Raw genomic sequence first — 16608 nt, 5'->3', positions numbered from 1 at the left:
AGTAGAGTGACACAGCGTTTCATCAGGACTGACTCAGACTGAGCGCTCGGTGGTGCCCAGTTTTAAAGGAAAAATATGCTGGGGAGAAATGCAGACGTGTGTGAGAGTCGCCATTGAGCCCAACTTCTGGGGATCAGCACTGAAGAGGGGACAGGGAGCAGGCCCACAGTGACCTGCCGAAGGAAGGAGCTTGTGTGGAATTGTTGATTTCGGTGCTACTGACCCATCCTCTCGGGCGGTGGGTGACAGCTCGTGTGAGGATCTGGAGGGGAAGGCACTGGCGTAGGCACCTCTTGGTGGGAGAAAGTCACAGGGAGGGAAACCTCATGGGGCAGAGGGAAGGCTATTACAGTAACATGCACCAGGAGGTGACGTTCATGGCTGCCCAGCCAGCAGACATTCCAGCGGGCTGAAACAGCTGCAGCAAATGACACCAATTTACACTCGATGAAAGTAACCCTGTCTGCTTCTTAACTGCCAGGTGAGATGTGTACTCACCAGAGAGAGACAGAGAGAGGAGACAGGACCCCACCCCCCATGGGGTGTGGCCATGCCACAATCCCTTCTCCATCTGTCGGGATTTGGGGCATCCACTCACTCATCATGTTTTTCAAGTCAGCAGTCTGGGATACAAACTGCAGTCGACCATGTGGGCTCTGGCCCCCTTAGTCGCGGGGCTATGGGCCGGCCGCTGCTCCATTTATTTCTCAGACACGGCTGGTCCTTCCAGTGACAGAGCTAGCGAGCTGGAGAAGCACCTTACGAAGTGTGTACGGAGGACCTGGTATTCTCCATCTGGCTTGTGGCTAATCATTATTATTATACATCAACCTCGAACACGGCCATAGGGCAGTTACGTAATCAACTGTCATAGCATATCCGGGGGCAAAAGGACATTTTCAGATGTAGTTTTATAATAAGTTTTTTTCTTTTTTTAAAGAATATGAAAACTAAGTCATCCCCGCTAACACTTAGGTTTAATGAAACTGCTAAATATACACATGGCCTGAGAGCCCTGTGTCTTTCGGCACAAAGCACTGGTTAGAAGAAAAATACATCGCAAGCCCACAGAGGGCGCCTGGCTGTCCATCACCTGCCTGCTCATTTTCTGCATGTAACTCAGAAGGGACCATTTTTCTTCCCTATTATTCTTTTTTTTGGGGAGAGGTTTTTGCTATAGGGCGCGTGAGCTCACCAGAAAGACAGAGTCAGAGAGACAGAAAGCCAGAAAGTGAGAAATCACACCCCAGGGGGGATGGCCATGGCACAATCCCTTCTCCTCCACTCTCCTCTTGGGACCTTGGGCACGCATGCACACGCGCCCAGTGTGAGTTTAAGCCGCCAGCTCTGGGACTTGAACCACAGTCGACTACATGGGAGTTCAGCGACATAGCCATTACGCTAACTGCTGGTCCCTTCCCTATTATTCTTCACTGGATCTGAAGGCTATTCAGAAAGTTCCGTACCTAGTTTTGTTTAGTTCTTTGTTAATACTGCACAGAGAACTTGACTGGTGCTGAGCCGCGGCTTAGCGGGTGTCGGGTTTCAGCTTTTACAAGACATAAGCAGTTCTGTGGTGGGCGATGGCAGTGATGGCACTACAGCACGCGCGTGTGGGGTTGTCAGAAAAGTCATGGCGGGCTTTTGCATTAAAAAGAAAATAAACAAACAAACAGAAAAATAGGCCCTGACTTTTTCAACGACCTAACAGTTAATGCTGCTTCTGAAGAACGTTCTGTTGTGTGTGTTTTACCAGGAATTGAAAAACGAAATTGGAACTTGCTCATCACAGTCCATCGTGCTTGTCCATTTGCTCGTTGCGTAGGTGAGTTTTAGGGAGCAGACGTAATTGTTTTAATGCCTCCTGAGTGTCTCTCGAACAAATGTACAATGTATGACTTAAAAAGCAAATGTAGGGACCAGCAGATGGCATAATGGCTCTGTCGCTGGACTTCCATGTAGTTGACTGCGGTTCAAGTCCCAGACCCGGTGGCTTAAACTCATGCCGGGCGCATGTGCGTGTGTGCCCAAGATCCCGAGAGGAAAATGGAGGAGAAGGGATTGCGGCGTGGACATCTCCCCTGGGGGGGTAATTTTCACTTTCCGTCTCTCTTTGTCTTTTTGGCAAGCACATAAGCCCTATAGCAAGAAACTCTCCCCAAAAAGGGCAGCAAATGTGGGGCTATTGAAACTTCCAGAGAGAGGTGAAGGGAGAGTCGGGGTCCAGAACAGGCCCTTCCCGTTCATTGCTCATTGCCGTGGGCTTCCCGCACAGCACTCCCTGGTCCTCACATAACCTGGGAGGGGCTGCCTCGGTTTCAGTTCTTCCTTGATGAGCACACAGGGCTAAAGGGACGTGCGGCTTGCCCCGGCTCACCCACGATTTCACCCCACCCAGGCCCTAGGGACTCAGGAGCCTTGCTTTCTCCCAGTTCTGGGACGTCTTAGGCTGCTGGGATGTTCTGGCCGGTGGTTACCAGCACGTTGGTACTGCGAGGGGCCTGAGATGAGGAAGCCCGAGTCCTGTCCATTTACCTCTGCTCCTCTCTCCATCTCCACACACAGGGCCATTTTCTTCTCCTGGATAATGGAACAATGAGGCAGCGGTCTCCACCTCCCACGCGGGGGCAGAAGCTTAGCAGAAACAAAGCCTTGAACAAGCCGTCTTTGTTCTGGAGAGAGGGCCAGCATGGTACCAGGCTGAAGGAAGGCCTTTCGTGTCTGCCCAGGACGGCTGAGTGACAACTACGGTTGGGGTACGTGTAGCACCAGGAAAGCACGGCTGGGGCATTCTTAGGAACCAAACTTAGCGTGCGGACAGCAGGCCCGCCAGAGGAGGTCCTGCAGGACGGCGGGTTCTCCTGCTTTCCAGCTGGGTCTTGCTTTCTGGGACATGATTGAAGGACTCAGGGTTAGCAGGCTTGACTGAGGTGCAGCATTGAATGATGGGATGCAGAGCCAGGAAGAGGGGGTTCTCGTGTGCTAGCCCATGAAGCGGCAAGATGGAGGTACGAAGGGCTGAGCAGAGGCCTTGAGAGCGGTCTGGGTGATGGATGGACAGAAAGGGGATCGAGAGCTCACCTGAACTGCAGGCTGCAAAACTGGCTCTTCAGTTATGAAAACGTGTCTTCTAACTGGGGAAACTGAGGATACAGCCCAGTTAGAGGTGGCGGGGGAGTGCTGCCCAGACTCCAGGCCTCCTTCTAGTTGTCACTCTACCTCTCTCTGCCAACAGCCCCTTAGCAGAGCAGCTCAGACCTTCCGAGGTGCAGGAGGCTGCAGCCTGGCTCTCCTGGGCTTAGGAGCGCTATGGACACTGATGTGACAGTGACCTTGGCGTCTTCACAGGTGGCAGCAGCGGCTCTGGAGCGGAGGGGGGCAGAGCCCGAATGCTGGTTTATGTCTTTGGGAATGGTGCTTCCTGAGGCCTCGGGTTGCCTGAGTGGCGCAGACTGTCGCGAGATTAGCTGAACCTCACATACTCGGGTGTGGCATAGAGAGACCCAGCGGGGCAGGCTCTTCAGCCTGCTTCCTTCTGCTGCGGCGGCCACTGCTCTCCTTCCCTCCTGGGCTGGTCTCTCTGAGGTCTAAAGTCCCGAAATGTTGGGACTAAGATTCTGTAAATAGGGTGCCTTCATTGTGCATTTCGCATTGGCCCATTCCTTGATGATACCGCTGGGCCTCCTGCCTGGCAAGAAGGCTGACAGGGAGAGCCGGCTGCACTGCAGTCCCCTGCCTGGATTTCTCCAGGAATAGAATGCGAGGGAGGATCTTAACAGATCACGGAGTTGCCCTCTCCCCTCACCAGCAGGCTCCAACCTAATCCCTCCTAGATAACCCTCTATCCCAGCTTCCTGGAAGCTGCTAAGTTGTGTCCACATTTATTTTGGTGTAAAAACCCCTTGACATCCATGCATAATTTTCTCACAATATGCATTTCCATGAACTTTTGAAGACCTCACTTAAATCTATTTATCAAGAGATTGATTTTTTAAAAAATTTACAGAGACCAGCAGTTAGCGTAATGGCTGTGTCGCTGGACTCCCACGTAGTCGACCGCGGTTCGCATCCCGGACCCGGTGGCTTAGAACTCACGCTGGGCGCGTGTGCGTGCGTGCCCAAGATCCCGAGAGAACGGAGGAGAACGGATTGCGGTGTGGACATCTACCCTGGGGGGTGATTTCTCGCTTTCTGTCTCTCTGTCTCTCTCTCTGTCTGTCTGTCTGGAGAGTATACGCGCCCTATAGCAAAAACCTCTCCCCCCAAAAAATTTATAAGAATTATTTTATTTAACTTTATTTATTTATTTATTTATTTTCACCAGATAGAGAAAGAGAGAATGAGAGAGAGAGAAAGTAAGAAAGCAAGCCGTCTTGTCCAGGACTCAAACCACAGTCAGCCATGTGGGAGTCCAGTGTCTTTAACCACTATGCCACCTGCTGGCCCCAAGAGACTGATTTTTAAAAAAATACTATCCCTGGGCTGGCAGGTGGAGTGGTGGTTAAGGAGCTGGACTCCCATATAGCCAACAGTGGTTCAAGTCCTGGACCTAGCAGTTGGCTTTCTCATTTTCCCTCTCTCTTTGTCTGCCTGTCTCTCTTTCTCTGATCAGATTAAAAATGACAACAATGATGAATACAATTAAATAAGTAAATACTCTCTCCCCTAAACCCCAGACATTTGTTTATATGAAATTCAAAGTTATGAATGGGTCTCAGATATACCAGTGTTCTCTATTTGCACATATGGCCATCTTTTTCTCTTCGGATCCCACATGTCGGGGACTCTTGAGTACCCAGTGGTGTGCTTGATGACAATGAGGAAGGCTACCATTATTTACTTAAAGCATATGCCTGGCATTTCACTCAGCTAATACCCCTCTTAAAAGTCTTATAAGGTGGGGTCAGCAGGTGGTGTAGTGGCTATGATGCTGGACTCCCACATGGCCAACCATGGTTCGAGTCCTAGACCTGGTGACTTGCAATAAAGTGTGTGCATATATGCCCAAAGTTGCTAGAGGAGAAGGGACTGCAGCATGGCCACCCCCTAAAGGGTGATTTCTTACTTTCCCTCTCACTGTCTCTCTCTGGCAAGTGCACACACCCTATGGCAAATAAAACCAAAAAAAAAAAAAAAATTAACAAAACTTAAAAAAAAAAAGCCTCATAATGATAAAGTTCTTATCATTTCTGTGTGGTAGTGTGGGAAACTGAGGCTTATCATTTTAAGTGACTTTCCTAAAGCCAGTCAGCAGGTGACTGGTGGATTTAGGATTTGAACCCAGGTCCTGGAGCTCTAGGGCCCACATCTTTAAGCACTATGCAACGGAGCCTTGAATCCAAGCTTGAGATAAATGCCTCTGACTCCCTCCCCACCTTTAAGTTAACAGGCACAGAGAAGGAGGTCAAGCATCATGTGAGTCCCACAGCCGCCCACTGAGGAGCAGCCTACATCTGAAGTCCTCTGCAGGTTCAAGGGCAAGGTCTATCAGAGATTAGAGGGGTTGGCTCCAGTGTGTGCATCCCGGCCTTCTGGAAACTTCTTTCTGGTAAGTGTCAACTCATTCCTCAAACCATGTCAGCTAAGAGCCACCTCTAGAGGGGATGACAGGCAGGCCATGGACAACCGGCTGGCAGTGATTTATAGCGAGTGGGTTTTTAAGGCAGCAACCACCACACACACTGCTTCTCAGTAGCACACTGTGGTCCTTTCAGGCTTGGGTTGGCCTCCAAGGGATGAGGAGATCCCAGCATAATGTCAAGGCAAGATTCAAACACATCTGCTTCACATGCCTGGCCAGGCCATCTGACTAGAGTCGGAAAAGCAGAGGTAACCCCTTGGGGAAAGCCAGGAATGTTTTGCGCCAAAACCACGTCTTAGCTGCTGGCGACCTCACTTTCCAGGCAGGCCATAGATGCTGCCTGAAGGCTGGAGACTCAGCCACGCCGTTGGCCATGTGGGATCCAGCCATTTTAACCAGCTACGGTGGGCCCGATTTATCAATCTCTTAAAAACTTGCCTTTATTTGAGACCAGCAGTTGGCATAATGGCTATGTCTCTGGACTCCCATGTAGTCGATCACAGTTTGAGTCTCGGATCCGGTGGCTTAAACTTACTCTGGGTGCATGTGTGTGGGTGCCCAAGATCCTGAGAGGAGAATGGAAGACAAGGGATTGTGGCATGGCCATCCCCCTAGGGGGTGATTTCTTGCTTTCTGTCTCTCTGTCTCTGTCTTTCTGGCCAGTGCATGCGCCCTATAGCAAAAAATAAAACAAACAAACAAACAAACAAACAAAAAAACCTCTCCAACAAACAAATAAACAAACGAACAAAAACTTGCCTTTCTTAAACTCCCCTAAAGTTTATAGCAATTGCACTGGAAGAGTTTGCAGGGTCCTGGAGGGCTTGAAAGCTCCTGGGTCTCTGGACCTCCATACTCTCTCCAGCTATCTGCACCTACCTCTGCCACTGACCCTTCGCCCCCTCTCTCCTTTGCTGATCAGTCTTTCTCCTGCTCTGTCTGACCCTCACACTGCTCCATGGAGCTCAGTCTCCTGCCATTGCCCCTTGCTCTTGCCTCCCTCTGACTCTTCCTGGGTGCGGCCGTGGAGGTTGTCCACTGCGCGAAGGTGCCTTGCTGGCTCTGCTTGCCGAGCTCCGTCTGGACGGGTGCCCATTTCCTCTGGGTACAAAGGGGCTTGGGAAGCATTAGCAGCTGCCAGGCTGGTGCTTTGCATGGCTTCTTCTCTGCCTCCCCTGGAGCAGAGGGGGCCCCTCTGTTGGCACCAGCTCCTCAAAGCCACAGCAGCAGGCGCTGGAGAACACCCAATGTCCTTAAAGTGCCATTGTGTAGTCCAAATGGAACCTGGTCCACTAAAGATAGCCCCGGCTGTGACAACCTCGCTGCTGAGTCTGATTTGCTAGGAACTTTAGGGAGAGTTCAAACAAACAAACGCGTTGTAGGGAATGTGGCAAATTTGGTAAGTCTGGCAGTCTGATCCATCAGCTTTTACTGAATTAGCTTGGTGCATAGAAAGAGGAAGGCCTGGCTCTCTCTGGGACACTGCTTCCCTCCTGAAAAGACTGACAGCAAAGACATCACCAATAGCGCTTTACAATTTCACCTCCAAATCAAGAGTCCATGCAAAATCTTGGCAGAGCCCAAGGGGTTGGGAGGCCGAGTTCCTGCAAGGTTGGCATTGCCGGTTGCCTTTGCCAACAAGAAGGACTGCTGTGCCTGTGGCCTCTCGTCAGCCCTGCAGCCGGCCAGCCCTGCAGCCGGCCAGCCCAGGGTGCCCCTGAAAGCAGTAACCTTTGAGGACACACTCGTCATGACTGCTGTCAGGCATGTGAGTGACACCGATGCGGCTCCACGGACGGTTCAGGGCACAGTGGCCGCCAGCTCCAACTCGGGCACCAGTGGCTGCCAGTTCCTTGCGGCTGGTCCTGCCCTCTCTTTGCTTCTGGGTCACTATCCTGAGCCTTTGTCTCATCTCCAAGCTCTGCCACCCTGCAGTCCCCATGGTGAACTGAGCCACTGCAGCCGCTGCTCCAGGGGCTGCCCCAGACAGTGCCCTGTGCTTTCTGTTCCTGTCACTGCAGCTAGCGGCTGGCTGGTCTGTGCCACCGTGCTGTCCCCACTCTGCACGACGATCACTCCCTTGTTGCTAGGGGATTCATTTTCATCTGGCAAATCCAGCACTGTGAGCTAATCTTTCAGACCAACCGACGGTACCTCGCCCTTCGCCCTCGTCCTCCTGAGGAGTTTAGCCTCCTGCCTCACGTGCCTGACGGCGCCTCTGAAGGACCGAAAGCCAGGTACTGATAGGGAGAGGAAATACTTTTTTTTCCTTTAGGTTCAGAAGGCACATGCACTTGCCAGAGAGAAACAGAAAAGAGAAGGAGGGGGAGAAAGCATGCTTCAGTGGGCATGGTCACTCCGCAATCCCTTCTCTTCCGTGTCCCCACCCTGCTGGGTCTGGGCCACACACACATGCATTCAGTGTCCAAGCTGCTGGGGCTGGGATTCGAATCATGGTCCACCATGTGACATCTGGCCCTCTTAACCACTGGGCTACAGGACTGGCCCAGAACAGGAAATACTTCTATATTTCTGCTGTTCCCTCTTCCTGAATTCACCCCCTGTTCCAGAAGACAAGGGCTGTTTTTCTTGGAGCCTAGTAGCTGAAAAAAAACAAACCTGGATATGTATATGTGGATAAGAAGATCTCGAGTAGGACGGATATGCTGAATTTAAACCAAAACTCTCCAATAGGGAGTAGATGAGCATCTGTATTGTGGCATGCAAATACGAGTCTCTAACTGTCAAAAGTGACATAGCCTGGGGCCAGCAGTTGGCCTAAATGGCTATGTCGCTGGACTCCCACGTAGTCGACCATAGATTGAGTCCTGGACCTGGAGGCTTAAACTCACACCAGGCATGTGTGTGTGCATGCCCAAGATCCCAAGAGGATAACAGAGGAGAAGGGATTGTGGTGTGGCCATCCCCCGGGGGGGTGATTTCTTGCTTTCTGTCTCCCTCTGTGTTGCTGGCAAGCTCACATGCCCTATAGCAAAAACCTCTTCAAAAAAAAAAAAAAAAAAAAGAAAAAGAAAAAAATGACTCACCGTATTTTTCCCAGGAAAAGCAGATATGAAACTCGACTTGTCAGGGCCCTAAGACAGTGCTTTCTGATGGGAAGAATGAATTTTTGTTCTGAAAAGCCTAGGTTCTCCTTTGAAATGCAGCTAGCACTTAGTCACTGGGTATTGGCGGGGTCCATGGGGTAAGCCCTTCTTAAAGGCTCAGGGACAAGAGCTAGCTTCCCCAAAGAGCCATGCACAGGAAAGTACACTGCCATGGTTTGAAAATGCCCCCCAAAATTCATGTGTAAAAATCGGTGGTCCTACTGTGACAGTATTAAGAGGGTGGGAACTGTATCCGACTGTGATAGTAAGTGGTGGCGCCTCTGGGAGGCGATTAGGGCTAGATTAGTCATCAGGGCGATAGCTCTGTGACCAACTTGATAAGGGGCACGGATGTAGAGACGCAGATGCAGCCGCTCACCGTGTGATACTCCGTGCCACCCGCGGACTCTGCAGAGTCTCCGGCAACTGGAAGGCCATAGACGGCCCCTTGACCTTGGGTGTCCAAAACTGTGAGCTAAGTAAATCTCTACTTTCATAAATCACCCACGTGGCCTTCAGCTGTTAGTGACAGGGAAGTGGACTAAGACAGGTGCTCTCATTGGTGGTGTGTGGACGCTACAGAACCGCCACAAAGCTACACGCTGTGTCGTGAGGTCAGCTGCGGGATGAGCACGAAGCGTGCTGCTCTCAAGTGTTCTAGTGACCTCTGCGATACAGTTTCCTGATATTGAGAGGCTTTTTTTTTTTTTTTTTTAAGAGATTTTTGCTATAGGGTGCATGTGTTTTTCTGGAGAGACAGAGAGAAAGCAAGCAAGAAATCATTCACACAGCAATCCCCTCTTCATTCTCCTCTCAGGACTGTGGACATACACACACGTGCACCCGACATGAGTTGTAAGAGGCTGGGTCCAGGACTCGAACTGTAGTCAACTACATGGGACCACAGTTATGCCATCTGCTGGCCCCAACAATAAAAGGTTTTAACATTCAAAAAAGGAAAACAGACTGGGAAGTAAAGTGGCCTCATTAAAAAAAAAGAAAGAAAAAAGAAAAAAGAAAAAAACTTGCCAGAGAGCACATGTTCACTAGAGAGAGAGAAAATGAGAAAGCATGCCCCTCAACCGCCATGGGGGACAGTCATGATGCAATCCCTTCTCCTCCATTTCTCCCTCCTTTTGGCATTTTTAGACATGCACACACACACGTGCCTGGCATGTTGTTTAAGCTGCTTGGTCTGGGACTCAAACCTCACAGTTCACCATGTGGATCCAGCTGCCTTAACCACCACACCATGAGTCTCTTCAAAGCTTTAAATACAGGAAAAATGCACACAAATAAGAGGAAAGCTGCTGCTAAGGGTGGGTGCCACCTTGCAGTTACGAGGAGGTGATTCATGTGTTCTTACTCTTCCCCTGTGGCCTTTTCCTGTGTCAGGAAGGATGTACAGCCCTGGGGGGAAGATGGCACCAGAGACCCCACCTGAGGGAGGGCAGGGCCAGTGAGCAGCCACAGATGTCTACGAATGAACATGGTTCGTGATATAAAAGGTACTTTTGTATATGATAACAAGGAACATTTTAGATAAGTGGCACATTTTATATGATGTGACATAGAAAGTGCTACAAAAAGGTGCCTATTATAGTGACAGTGTTAGGTTTAATCCAGAAAAATGTCCCTTTCCATGTTATCTGTCTTTTAATGACAATTCCTCTCGCTAAGCTGTTGAATCAATTGGTTGAATTGTAAGGATAATGTATGTGAAGCACTTGATAAGCTGCAAACTCATATATTATGGTTTTTCGTGTTAAAGAAACCACTTCTTCAGGTGTGGCGGCAAGTCCCTGGTCTGCAGGCCGAAGGGTCAAAATCTGTTCCTCCCTAGTCTCTGGGAGCAGCATAGCACAGAGGATGGGGATGAGAGCGCAGGCCCACAGGCTGGCTCCTAGCTGGTCCTGTTACTAGGAACTTGCACAAGTCACTCGTCTGTCTGACAAAGAACAGGTTTTAACTAGTTCATCTCTAAGTTCCTTTCTAACAAAGAGTTTTTTTTATTTTGGTAAATGAATGGCTTATGTTCTCAGGCCAGTAGGTGGCATGGAGGTCAAGGCACTGGCTACCAGATGGCTGACATGGGTGACTGTGTAGTTCGAGTCCTGGACCTGGTGGCTTGAAACTCATGCTGGGCATGTGTCTGTGCATGTCCAACATCTCGAGAGGAGAATGATGGAGAAGGAATTGTGGTGTGGCCATTCCTCCTTGGAGGTGATTCCTCACTTTAAAAAAAAAAAAAAGGCTCATGTTCTTTTTTTTTTAATTATCAGAGGGTGCATATGCTCAGTGGAGGGAGACAGAGAGGCAGAGAGAGACAGCGAGGGAGAAAGCATCCCCTTTGTGGGTGTGGTTACACTTCAATTCATTCTCCTCCATTTCTCTATTCTGCCAGGATTGGGGGCATGCATGCACCCATGCCTAGTGTGTTTTTTGAGCCACCAGGGTCAGGATTCAGATTGTGGAAGACCATGTGGCACCCTTAACTACTAGGCTACAGGGCTGGCCCAACCAACGATGCTGAGCCTCCATTTCTAAGGTGAAGATTTGTCATGAGAGACTTACAGTTGCCGATGGATTTTACAGCTAGGGTTAGAAGAAATACATAAGTAAAACCTCTACCTCTGAAGTGTAAGCACTTTTCCAAATCCTAAGTAGTTATCATTCAAAATAAACTTGTCGCAGGTAGTTTTTCTTTTTTTTTTTTTTTTAAAGAGGTACAAATTATTGCCCACAGACTTGAAAGAAAGAAAGAATATTCTTGAACCCAACCTGATAAAAACGTCGCCACGACGGCACTGGCTGTGGGAAGACGTAGGCGCAGAGGGAGGACAGAGGGGCAGGCACAGGACAGCAGAGCCGCCAGTGACCACAGCTACACACTTTCTACGCAGATGAGGGCCAAGTTGCAGAACCTGGCACCAGGACCAACTCAACTTTCGACTTCCAGTCTTTTAACAGTCTCCAAAAGCTGAGGTCTGTTCCTGGAATGGAAATTTCTCTCTCTCTTTTTTCCCCCTAAAGTACCCTTTTAAACGGTTTCAAAGTTGTGCAGTGTTTTGCTAATATTTTAGGGAACTATGGAAAAATCTTCACGCCATACAAAGAAATAATGCCAGCTGGGGAGCAGGGTTGTCTAGGGTCACTGTTCTGGAATATGCTATCAGAAATTCCTTCTCCGTGAGCCAGGGCTGTTGTTTCCAACACCCCCCAAGTTTCACAAGGGACCAACTGGCAGGAGGGCTGCTGGTGGCGACAGGGGCAGCCGAGGACACAAGGTCATGACTCAGCGGTGTCAGGCACTCTGCAATGGGGTATTTGTCTCGTGTTGCCCTCGTTATAGCTATTCGGGTGTTAGGTCAATGGATCAAATATTAAGCTGTGGGCTTTGAAAAAATGGCCATTACGGATTAAAACATATGCGGGTCTTGATTTTAAAGGACTACTCTTGTGAGAATGGGGAGAAGGCTGTCAGTTACTGCAGTCCTGTCGACAGCATCGCTCGCACTCCCACGGCCGTGGGTCCTCTTAGCTAGTTAGGGATGATGACGACCTCACACCCCAGCATGGCTGCCGCACACTTACGCCGCGTATACTGTCCGGGACCAGACAGAAAATGTGCATCCCCAACAACAAACAAGGAAAACTGAACTGAGTTCAAATGACCCACAATTCTTCTTTTCCTCTGTTCACCTCCATCACCATAACCAGAAGGGCACAGTCCACAAACAAGACTGCTTGAGTAGTAGGTGTTTTGTTCTTGTCGATACGTGCATAAACAACCTTAAATCACAGACCATGTCATTTGGATTACAAAACAGTACACAGTTTCTCAATTCTTTCCCCCCTTTTTTTTTTTTTTTGCTAGAGGGTGCACATGCTCACTAGAGAGAGAGAGAGGGAGAGTCCCCGCTATGGAGGATGTCACACTGTGTCACACTGCAATCTCTTCTCCACGTCTCCTTCCTGTTGGGACTCATGCACATGTGCCCAGTGTGTTTCCTGAGCTACCAGGTCCAAAATTCAAACTGCATGGTCGACCACGTGGGATCCAACTGCCTTAGCCACTGGGCCATGGAGTTGACCCTCTGGATGATTTTTTTTTTTTATTAGAGGTTTTTGCTATAGGGTGCATGCATGCGTCAGAAAGACAGAGAGAGACAGAGAGACAGAGAGATAGAAAGTGATACATCACCCCCTGGGGGGGTGGCCATGCCGCAATCCCTTCTCCTCCATACTCCTCTTGGGATCTTGGGCACACATGCACAGGTGTCTGGCATGAGTTTAAGGCACCGGGTCCGGGACTCAAACCACAGTCGACTGCATGGGAGTTCAGTGACATAGCCATTACGCTAACTGCTGGTCCCCCCTCTGGATGATTTTTGACATTGTCTTACACGTAGAAATTACCCACGGGCGTCTGATGAAGAAAGCTGCATGTGGTTCATTCCGGGTGTGCGAGAGACCCCCACAGGCCCCGTGGATGGTGCTGTACCAGCCACACTGTTCACAGCTATATCCCTGCCAGGCAGACAGGGCCTGAGAGCCGGGGCGGGGCTGATTAGTACGTGCTGAGTGACGGACAGACAAGTGGGGCTACATCAGCAGAAATGTCACTGGAGAGGGACGTTCCCAGGGAAACTGACATTAATACTGGCTCGATGTGGAAAAGGGACAGGGATGGTTGCAAAGTTAATTTTGAACGTTCTAAAAAAATAGATGAAACTGTTTACAGTAAGACAAGAGTATTACACAAGGTAGTGGCAAAATTCGCGTTTCCTGAGCACTGAGTCCCAAGAAATGTCAGTAGATCCTTGATTCCTAGAATCACGGTTCTCGTCGAATAACAATTGCTGACATTTTGGAAAGAAAATGTTTTGAGGAGGTTAATTAATCTAGCATAACATTACATGGTAACAAACAAGATTTCTCCCTTTCAGATGGCAACTCTATCCTTCAGGAAAACCAAAACAGAAAGAGAAAGAGATTCTGTCCTCACCGTCAGTGACAGGGCCATGCACACGAACGTGAACTTCTTGATGTGGGCAGACGTGACAGTGTTGTTCGTGCTCACCACTTTGTTGCTGGGGTTATTCTGGGGGAAAAGAAAATGACAGTGATGACTGGGCTCTGAGCTGTCCTTGGCTGAACCCCCGGTGGCTCTTAAAGAGCGCCTCGTGCTGTCTGGTTTGATGTGTCTGAAGTATGGGTTCCAAGTGACAGCTTGGGAGGCGGTTGTCAGGATGGGTCTCTCGCAGACAGCTGTCAAGTTCCTGTATGGGAATATTATCCAGAGCAAATTCTAGACTAAATCTCCAGTGTGAGTCCCTGCCCAGCCCAGAGCCTCACCTCCTTCCAGCCCCAGCAGCCCCCGTGCCTGGCTACCATGGGCCTCTCTGCACCTGCCAAGCCCTGCTCAATGACCTTGGGGGTTCTCCTCCCCACTGGATGGACTTCAACTCCACAGGGCATACAAGGCCCTGCTCAGTCTGACCCACACTCGCTTGCCCACCCCTGCTTTTCAATCTGCTTCCCAGGTGGGGTTTCTTCTCTCTCCCTAACATGCCTTATGCTTTTGTCCCGCCTCTCACTGGATCATGTGACTTTCAAAACCACGCCTCCCTTCCAGGCCATCATCTCTACACACAGCCGATCCATTCCCTGCAGCCTCTCTGGGTTTCGGCCCCACTTCCTGTGCCGTGGTTGACCCTGGATGCTGTCAGGGCGGGGCCCTCTTCCTGTGAGGCTGTGCTGCTCGGAGATAAAGCCCCATGTGTCTCTCCCAGCTCGTTAGCCTGGAAGCACTTAGCACAATCTCAGGGAGAAGGCGCTTGGAGAGCATGGGCTGCATGGGCTTGAAGCAGACATGCAGGTGCTAAGGCTCCTCTTCACTGGTGGCATTTGAGCTTTCTGGCCGCTGCACAGTGGGCTCCCTGCACCCACCCCTGAAAGTCAGCAGACAAAAATAACCTGGCCTCACGTTGGATCCAATTAGTCCCAGAGCTAACAAAAACACGCCCTGAACACCTGGTTCTACATCCAGCTCAACACAAACCACAGGCGCACGCAGTGCATGCACACACACACACACACACACACACACGGGCGTGTGCACACACATTGCTATTATAGAATCCACTTAGAAAGGGCTTTTGAGAGACCAGCGGATGGCAAAATGGTTACGTTGCTGGACTCCCGCGTGGTCAATCGCGGTTTGAGTCCTGGACCCAGTGGCTTAAAACCTGCACCGGGCACGTGTGTGTGCATGCCCAAAATCCCAAGAGGAGAATGAAGAAGAAGGGATTGTGGCATGGCATTCCCCCATGGGGAGTGATTTCTCGCTTTCTGTCTCTATAGTGAGCAAAAATCTCTCTAAAATACAGCAAAATATGTCTAAAATATAGCAAAAAATATCTCTAAAAGAAAAAAGGGGGCCTTTGCATGTCCTTCTCTGTGGAGGCAAAGGGACTGCTCTTGACTCCCTTCCTTGTGCAATACCACCTGCACAAACCTCTGAACGTTTTCCCAACTCCAGTCTCTAAAAGCCATCTGCTTTTGCGAATGCCAGTCACTGCCATACCAAGGGCAAATCTCGGCCTCCAGCTACTACAGTGTGCTGCCGGCGGGCAGAGTCAGGGATGGTGCTGAGTCAGGCGGCCACGGCGCACACACCACCCACGGTGAGGGCAGCGTGCTGCTGTTCCTTCAGGGGTCATTTATCCGTAAAACAGCGCATGTTTTCACAAATACAGTTGAAATAAACTAGGACATATGCGCGGATCAATATCAGTGCTCATTTTGTTTGTGAGGTCCACTCAGAAGCACACCCTCATGCAGGTGATACCGGAATATCAGAATTTGCACGCGTGGGAATTTCTCTCAGTCCACATGTTGCTAGAATTCCCAGAAAGTGTGGGAGAAATTTACATCTCTTATTCTGGAACTCCTAACGAGGCTAAGGATTTTCACAGTTACTGTAGTAATTCTGAAAGTCCACACATGAAGAAGGGCATAAGATTTTGCGAATAGACAGCACTCACGAAAGCGGCTCAGTGTAATGCGCTGGGATGTCTGGAAACAAGGGGAGGTTTTCAACGGATCCCGAGTAACCTGAGTTTCTGGCTAGAGGTATGTATGCTCGTCAAAGGGCCCCTTCATAGCTCCTAAGCTCTGGGATCACAAGCACAGCACCATTTTTCTTGGGTCACAAAACCATACAGTGTGACATTGCTGGATTTCCTTATTTCAAGGTGGCCCGAGCCAGCTTCTGATGGGACTTGTGCAGCTGGAAGCTCCGACCCTTCAGAACCTGCCCTTCCCGACCGGTGCCACTATGTGATCCTGCGCTCCAGGAGCTGGCCCCGAAATTGTGCAGGAAGACTTCCATCCATTTTGATTTGCTAGGGTTTATTTCCACACACATTTCTTGAGAGGAAAACAATTTCTAACCGTTGATTGAATTCTCTCCTCCTGACACACCTGCTGTGGTGTGAAGTGGACCCACTCAGAGTGCCCACTCGCTCCTGAAATACCTCACACCTTCTGCAAGCCGGAGAAGCAAGGGCTTATTTATTTATTTTAAATGCTTGACTTTTTTTTTTAATCTTTATCTATTTTTTATTATTAAAATTTTTTTATAGATTCAATAACCGTGTAGCATTACAGCTTGCAAAATGCCTTTTGCCAGCATGAATACACTGCATATCAATGCAGCTAAAGATAGCATCATCCACGTTAGCGTCAACAGGTACTTTTCCATTTTTGCGTCCCTTCAGTGTTGGTGAAGCAAGGATTGAAAGCACCTTCAGGAGAAGCTCTGCATTCTGAGGCCCGGCCAGAGTCTGCAGTGGGTGGAGGCCCTTACCAGTACCTGCCACAGAGGCGCCACGCCCAGGAAAGGGCTCTGGGCAG

The 16608-nt window shown here is 49.8% G+C and overlaps 1 protein-coding gene and 1 long non-coding RNA gene across 2 annotated transcripts in view; one reads left to right on the top strand and one right to left on the bottom strand.

The window, feature by feature from the left end:
* Positions 1–16608, bottom strand: part of ANKH (ANKH inorganic pyrophosphate transport regulator) — a 92008-nt gene that overhangs the window by 20836 nt on the left and 54564 nt on the right. The window contains exon 13 of the mRNA XM_006165249.3: positions 13697–13792. Coding sequence (XP_006165311.1) covers positions 13697–13792 — 96 coding nt within the window. The remainder of the gene's footprint in view (positions 1–13696; positions 13793–16608) is intronic.
* LOC102496959 (uncharacterized) lies at positions 7457–12546 on the top strand. Its single transcript, XR_336973.3, has 3 exons — positions 7457–7818; positions 10084–10196; positions 11435–12546. It is a non-coding gene; the product is annotated as an uncharacterized LOC102496959 (long non-coding RNA).

This window comes from Tupaia chinensis, unplaced genomic scaffold, assembly GCF_000334495.1.
Source record: "Tupaia chinensis unplaced genomic scaffold, TupChi_1.0 Scaffold143836_2, whole genome shotgun sequence".
Lineage (NCBI taxonomy): Eukaryota > Metazoa > Chordata > Mammalia > Scandentia > Tupaiidae > Tupaia > Tupaia belangeri.
Note: the sequence above shows the minus strand (reverse complement) of the source record. Positions and strands in the feature narration are given on the sequence as shown.